Source organism: Chrysemys picta, chromosome 3 (assembly GCF_011386835.1).
Source record: "Chrysemys picta bellii isolate R12L10 chromosome 3, ASM1138683v2, whole genome shotgun sequence".
In the NCBI taxonomy this organism is placed as follows: domain Eukaryota; kingdom Metazoa; phylum Chordata; order Testudines; family Emydidae; genus Chrysemys; species Chrysemys picta.
In genome coordinates, this window is record NC_088793.1 from 20,381,662 (window position 1) to 20,389,644 (window position 7,983).

The 7,983-nt window shown below is 47.1% G+C and overlaps 1 protein-coding gene across 2 annotated transcripts in view; it reads right to left on the reverse strand.

The window, feature by feature from the left end:
• GCFC2 (GC-rich sequence DNA-binding factor 2) overlaps positions 1 to 4,100 on the reverse strand; it is a 45,888-nt gene extending 41,788 nt beyond the window's left edge. The window contains exons 1-2 of one of the 2 annotated variants that reach the window (XM_005297349.5): positions 3,665 to 4,100; positions 201 to 311 (exon numbers count right to left, since the gene is read on the reverse strand). In XM_005297349.5, the coding sequence (XP_005297406.2) occupies positions 201 to 311; positions 3,665 to 3,995 (442 nt within the window). In that variant the 5' untranslated portion in view covers positions 3,996 to 4,100. Of the gene's footprint in view, positions 1 to 200; positions 312 to 2,999; positions 3,021 to 3,664 lie in introns of those variants that run through there. The other variant, XM_042848668.2, reaches the window with a different exon arrangement.
• Between the last annotated feature and the right edge of the window lie 3,883 nt (positions 4,101 to 7,983).

Sequence of the window (7,983 nt, forward strand, 5' to 3'; positions counted from 1 at the left end):
GGATCAGACCCTATGCTCATTGTGTTTTGGGATATACATTTAAATTCAATGGTTTTCAACCATAACTCATTCTTGTAAGTTATTAATATAAAACAATACATCTGATAACAATACTTGCTATAACACCCTTCCTTCGTGGATCTCAAAATGCTTTACAAACAACCAGTGTAAAAATACCCAATAAGTAGCCAAGTACTTACCTTTGCTTCTTTCAGCTTCTCTGACTGCAGAGTGTGGGTTTTCCTTCTTTTGCATTCTAAATTTTATTGTGTTAAGAGATGGTTTCTTTATTTTAAAGAGTACCTCACCCTCTGTAGGAGAAGAAAAAAAAAGATCAGTGTAAACAACAGTGTATTTACAAAGCAACATCATCACATTTGAAACATTTTATTATTTATTTGTCTTACCATAGTGCCTAGTAGGCCTAGTCATGGACCAGGACCACACTGTGCTGTACAGACACAGAACAAAAGAGTGTCACTGCCCCAAAGAGTTTACAATCCAAGTACAAGACAAGAGACAACAAATAGATATAGACAGATAGGGTAGTACAAGTAAACAATGAGACAATTTTAGTCAACATGATAAGCTGTTGGTGTACTGAGACTACAGCCTAATTATTGTCACGTTTTTTGGAAGGATCACAACAAGAGAATTTTGAAGAGGGATTTGAAGGTGTTAAAAGATTACAATACACATTTATAAAATCAATAATCAGTGGTCTACATGTGTACGATCATGGCATACAGTCTTTAAAAGTCTACAGTGCATAAGGTTAGACAAGTTCAAGAGTGTCACCACAGCTGCTCTAGCTCTTTCACCTCTCAAGCATTAAGACATTTATGGGCCACTAACAGAGAAGAACACAATATTCTAGAGTTCTACTGAACTGCTCACAGAGTGGGCACTCAGATGAACATTTTCCCTCAGTGAAATCAGACTTACGAACATAAGAACCGCCATTCTGGGTCAGACCAAAGGTCCATCTAGCCCAGTATCCTGTCTTCAGACAGTGGCCAATGCCAGGTGCCCCAAAGGGAATGAACAGAACAGGTGATCATCAAGCGATCCATTCCCTGTCGCTCATTCCCAGCTTCTGACAAACAGAGGCTAGACACACCATCCCTGCCCATCCTGGCTAATAGCCATTGATGGACCTATCCTCCATGAATGTATCTAGTCTTTTTTGAACCCTGTTATAGTGTTTGCCAGAGGATGTTGTGAAGGCCAAGAGTTCCACAGGTTGACTGTGTGTTGTGTGAAGAAATACTTCCTTTTGTTTATTTTAAACCTGCTGCCTATTAATTTAATTTGGTGACCCCTAGTTCTTGTGTTATGAGAAGGAGTAAACAGCACTTCCTTTTTTACTTTCTCTACACCAGTCATGATTGAGGTCTATAAAATCATGTCCCCACATTAGTCATCTTTTCCAAGCTGAAAAGTCCCAGTGTTATCGATCTCTCCTCATACGGAAGCCGTTCCATACCCCTAATAATTTCTGTTGCCCTTTTCTGAACCTTTTCCAATTCAAATATATCTTTTTTGAGATGGGGCAATCATGTCTGCACACAGTATTCAAGATGCGGGAGTACCATGGATTTATATAAGACTGACCAGTCAAACAGGTCCCCTTACTTTATCAGGGCAAGATAATCTTAAACAAAACGAAACAAGTCACCTCAGGACTTCAGTGGTATTTAGGCACCTAACTCCCACTGAAATCAATGCAAGTTTGATGTCTGGGCCTCAGTCCATAACAGAGGGGTAACATCCATTTCTTCATACTACACTCCTGACCCTTGTCTTTTAGGCTCTAAGTCCTTTGGGGCAGAGACTGTCATTTATTATATGTTTGTACAGTTTTTTTTTTTAAGGCATTATCACAATGTAAGCGTAAAATAATAAAACAACCATGACCCAAACATCAGATCCAGAATGTGCGCAGCCTTATAGCTGTAGGGTCCGCTCATATGAGACAGTCCTATGAGTGTCAGGTAGCCATGAAGTTCCAAACCAATCCAGAAAAATCATATGTGCATAGTGAAGTCATCAAGGACCATCAGCAGTTCCAGCATCACTGCTGATCAGTCCAGATTTAGTGTGGGAGATCAGTTGTATTTGAGTTTACATGCAAAAGAGTACAGACATACCCCTTCACAAACACTCTTTCACATGAGTCATATTTAGCCACAGACAACTTTAACAACATCTTCCAGTGTCAAATAGCCAGGTCTTGGTTATGCATGCTTACTCCTTCTTTATCTCATCATTAACTTTATTAGTCTTTGCATCACTTAATGCAGATTATCTTCTTGCTGTGTCTAATTATACACCTTTCTACCTTCCTAAATCTTCTCTACCTTTCTAATACTTTTAAACAAACATGTATAGAACTGTTAATCTTCAAAGAGTTTCACAAATATTCACTCATTAAGCCTCATAACAATCCTGTTATGAATGTATTATTCCTATTTCACACATGCAGAAAGAGAGACAAAAGTTAAGTGACTTGTTCTAGGCAACCGAGTGAGTCCATGTCCAAACCAGACTGAGAGGTGCTAGCTCCTTGTCCCTGTCACTAAACCAGTAGACCTCACCATCAATGGTTCTCTTGTTCTATACTCTCCCACTCCACCCCCAATAATTCACTCTCTCTAGCTCCCAACCTGCTCTCCCTTTGATTTCCTGCATCTTGCTGCCATCCTACTTGTATTCAGAAACCCAAAAGTGAATGCAGTGTTAGGTCATGTCTACACAGCAGCTGGGAGGATGCTTCACAGCGTGGGTAGATACACAGGCTCTGTGCTCCAGCTAGCAGTTCAGCTCCCCACAGTGCAATTCCACTCAACTCATGAATAGATACTCAGGTAGCTAACCTGAGCTGCCACCTGTACCACTACGACCACATTGCCACTTTTAGAGCACTAATTCGAGCAGAGCTAGTGGCTGCCAGTCTACCTGCCCTGGGAAGCGCCCTCCCAGCCGCTGTGTATACATACCCTTACAGGTGCAAGTCCCAGCAGAGATACCAAGAGAATTACTAAAGTGACAGCAGCTCTGCCATCCAGCCAGGCTCTTGAGGGGTGACTACAAGTCCCAGTACCTGAGGGTGTTTGAGTGATTAAAGCACAGGACTGGGCACCAGGCCTCCTGGGTTCTCATCCAAGCCACCCTAACACTTGGGCTTGTCCACCCTTGAAAGTTAAGGGGGAGTACGGCAAGGTGTAAGTTAAAAGCTAGCTGACCCCAGCCATTGTTAGTCCAGAACAAGAGGGCCCAGACAGAAGCCACAACTGTTGGGAGACCAGCCTGGAGCCCGTTCCCAAAACCTATAATAAAAGGATCTCCATCTTTCACACCACTAGGGTTACCATATTTTAAGTGTCCAAAAAGAGGACACTCCAGGGGCCGTCCCCCTCAACGCTTCGCCCCCCTGCCCTGCTTCCCGGAAGCCTGAAGCAGGCAGGCAGCAGGTAAGCCGGGGCAGGGGGGGTGCGGCCCAGTCCGGCCGATCGGCTCCTTCTGGCGGCCGGCCAGCCCAAGCCAAGAGGCCCCGGCCCGAGCACGCCCCCCCCCGGCCCGAGCACGCCCCCGGCCCCAGCACGCCCACGCCCTATCACACACACACGCTGCGCGGCGGAAGGGAGCCGGCGTCAGACTTTACCATCTCGCTCCTCGTCGGCGCCGAAGCTCAGCAGGGCCATCTCTCCCCGCGCCTGCCCCGCTCTGGGGTTTGCCCCTCGGGGCACTCCGCCGCCGCCATCCTCCTCTTCCTCCTGACCCCCAATGTCCCCTGCTGGCCCCTCTGTGGGCGGCTGCCCCTCGGCGGCTGGACTGGCAGGGCCCTGCTCCTGCTCCTCATCGCCCTGGTCCGCCTCAGAGCCAGTGCCCTGCTCCCCTCCATGCTCCGGCTCCTGCTCCCCTTCGCTGCTGCTACTACAGCTGGCTGCGACTCTCTGGCGGCCCCGGAAGTTCCGCGGGGGCCTCCTAAACATTCTATCCGGTAACGGTCACAAGGCGCGACAGGAGCTAAGCTCCCTCCACAACTCCTCCAAATACGCATGCGCAGCATCACTCGTCTGTAACGAGTGGCGAGGAAGTGCAGCGTGGGAAAAAAAACCCAGATGGCCCCGCCCCCTGGGAAGCGGGTGGGCGGAGCAGAGTAGGGCGCTGTCCAGTCAGCCAGAGGGGGCGGCTCCTTATTTAACCCTTGAAAGGCTGGATTGAAGGGGAGGGGTTTTAACCCAGGGAGTTAATGCGTCTGTGCTAAAGCATTTGGGGTAGAAGGGTGGGTGTGAGGGGGATGAGTCAGGGTGGGCTGCATAGCGCAGTGCAAGGGGCTGATCTGTGGGGTCTGCCTCCCTTGCTGCAGGTGCCAGCTAGGGTTACCATACGTCCGGATTTTCCTGGACATGTCCGGCTTTTTGGGCTTCAAATCCCCGTCTGGGAGGAAATCCCAAAAAGTTGGACATGTCTGGGAAAATAGGGAGGGAGGGGCTGGGGCCGGTGGTGCTCGGCTGGGGGCCGGCGGTGCTGGGCCGGGGACCAGCGCCCCAGGGCCCGAACCAGGCGGGAGACGCTGGGGCCAGAATGTCTTGGCCTGGACCGGCCGGTCGCCAGAAGGAGCCGCTTGGCCAGGGAGCCGGACTGGGACGGACTGGGCCGTACCCCCCCCCCCAGCCCCAGTCCCAGTCCCAGTCCCAGCCCCAGCTTACCTGTTGCCTGCCTGCTTCAGGCTTCCCGCAAATCAAATGTTCGCAGGAAGCAGGGGGGGGGGCGAAGCGTTCAGGGGTGGGGGCAGAGTTGGGGTGGGGCCGGGAAGGGGCGGGGCTGGGGTGGAGTTGGGGCGGGGCCCCGTGGAGTGTCCTCTTTTTGGACACTTAAAATATGATAACCCTAGTGCCAGTGGAAGGTGCACAGTGAATGAGGCAGGCATTACAGGAAGGAGAAGGGGCCAGTCTGTGGTTAAGGCAGTTGACAGCTGCGTGAAGTTCCTGTATTCCTGACTCAGCCTGCCACACCGTCCCTGCTGTGCAAGTCGCTTACTCCAAACTCTCTCCACAGGCACTGATTATATGTTCCCCACAGTGCGGGTGCTGGACTTGAGACCCTTGGGGCAAGCTTTGCAGGGCTGAGTGCTCACAGCTGCAATTGAAGTCAGATGCTGCTGTGGTGCGAGCACAGAAAGTCCTAGAAAAATAAGTGCTCTTAAAAATAAGGCCTTAGGCATCTCAAGAGGGGCACTCAAAAATGGTGGACATAATGATTTTTGTCTTAATCTCTGTACCTCAGTTCTCCATCAGGAAAATGGGGATGATAATAATTAATACCACTTTTCCTGGCGAGATGTTACATTTGTGAAGCATTTGCTACGTTGAAAATACCATAAAATAACTATGAGAAAATTGCCGCCTAATAATAAATCAATTCTGTATTTAGTGCAGAGCTACCCTGACAGAGAACTGTCTATCTTGTGCACTGGATGAGGCAAGGGTACTGTAGAAAATAGTAGTATGTGATCAAGTGATCAAGTGATTAAAGACTATCATAATGCATACACACATGGGTGGCTGAATTAAGGGCTTGTGTTGTCTATACTTGAAAGTTAATTTTCATAATGTATTTCTGTTTCAGAAATAACTATTTCTAAAGCAACAGAGGGTCCTGTGGCACCTTTAAGACTAACAGAAGTATTGGAGTATAATCTTTCATGGGTGAATGCCCACTTCATCATGCGTCTGATGAAGTGGGCATTCACCCATGAAAGCTTATGCTCCAATACTTCTGTTAGTCTTAAAGGTACCACAGGAGACTCAGTCTGAATCTGTAAAAAGCAACAAACACGGCTACCCTTCCGATACTATTTCTAAAGCAGTCTGTCCAGTGTCCGGCAGTGTTTTATTGTCCCAGCCTAAGCTGTTTTCATTTTGCATCATTATATCCATGTGGTGGTGGTGTTTTTTAAATAAGCACTGCATTCCATGCAGATATCCGCAGGTTCAATGTTTCATCATTAAGCTATGTTTCAGAGTAGAAGCCGTGTTAGTCTGTATCCGCAAAAAGAACAGGAGTACTTGTGGCACCTTAGAGACTAACAAATTTATTAGAGCATAAGCTTTCGTGGACTACAGCCCACTTCTTCGGATGCATATAGAATGGAACATATATTGAAGAGATATATATACACACATACAGAGAGCATGAACAGGTGGGAGTTGTCTTACCAACTCTGAGAGGAGCATTCTGCTATTATTCTAACAGTGCACTGTGTTAGGGCTACCCCATATCTGGGTTTTCCAGGATATTGCCTCTTTGGGCCCCTGTCCAAGGGGATTTTTCAAATAACAGGCCATATGTGGGGTTTTTGTAGAGCACAGGCTGAAGCTCAGAAAGAGCCTCAATTGATCTGCTTCCTAATTGGTCCCACCTCTGCATTGGCAGCTGATTGGTCCATTCCCCTGCAGCCACAGCTGCCAGATCCTGCCCAGCTGGCTCCCAGCCCTGGGAAGGGGCCCTGCAGAGACTGATGGCTGTTGCTGTGCCCAGGGTTTGTGCCTGCCACTATGACAGGGAGAGACACTGCCCCCCACCTCTAGTGAGTACCCCTGCTGCAGGTATCCCTTTAGCTTCCCCAACTGTACCCTAACCCTGCCCTCCAGAATCCTCTTTTGGGGAACCTGAAATATGGTAACCCTACAATGTAGGATCTCTACTGGAACTCTGAATCTAGGGGTGAAAATAATAAATTCCTATGATTCCTCTCCTTTCATCCCATCATGCATCTGGCTTTTGTAAGACAGCTCCATTGTCAAACAGCTGCAGTCAGGCAGCATGGAAGAAATACATGACTTGAAATGCATGGCATTCTGGTGACTGCTGTTAAGATGGGACTGGACCATTTCCTCTCCCCAGAAGGCAAGAAAGCCCAGGACCTCAGCATGGGACCATGCAGAAACATAGGGCACGGTTGCTGTATGATCTGTATGTCTGGGTGCTGGAATTACAATGCAAACACCTGTCTGTGTGCTAAATTTAAATAGAGTGATGACATCCCATCAAGATGACTGATCCTGGAGGAGTAGAGAGCACATATGTGAGACAGGCTGACCCAGGTATGCAGCAAAGTCCCCCCACTCCACCAGCTTTCAATGGTTAAAAGAGGAGCTGCCCCTCAAACTGATTGGACAGCGGCCTACTGTGCTTCCTCTCACCCCCTTCCCGATCACCAGGGGGCAGGGTCCCTTCCAGTAGGCAAGGCCAGCAGGGAGCCTGATTGTTTTTTTCACACTCCACCTCCACATAGCTCTTTGCAATGCAAGGGCTGCTAGAAGTGGAATAGTTTATTTGAAATGGGGATGCATCCTCACCTACCTTATTGCCTGCTAACTCATTCCAAAATTTATGAAACTTGCTTTCAAAATGGATTTTGTAATGCAGATTGAGAACCAGATAATTCAAAATAAAAAATTGTTTATGAATGCCAGACATTTTATCCCTAACAACTAAAGTTAAATTGAAATAACTTTCAAATAAGACAAGATCTAAAATTACACAGGCAGTCTTAATTCTGGCATTTCCAAGCTTTTGGCTGCTTGACTTTGAAACCTTCACATTCTTTTAACTGTTTTTTTTTTTGGGGGGGTTGTACTTCTATAGTCGTGTTGTAACATCCAGAAGTGATCTGTTTGCCCTGTCAATCAGATCCTTATTTGGTCACTTCTGATAATCTTATGTATGCTATGCCTTCATACACTGCTTTGTCTTATAGCTTTTATCTTGTGTCCTCTATGCTATTTCCACATTTTCCCAGAAATGTGCAAACCCCCATTAACTTTCCCTTTTGCAGCATCCCATAAAGTGTTCTGAAAGGGTTTATTTCAAAGGTGGTTCTTATCTCACCCTTTATTGATTCAATAATTAATTAGTGCTTTCAGAGAGAATTATTAAGACAACAATCCTGATAAGAGGTTCTATAAAGTCTTC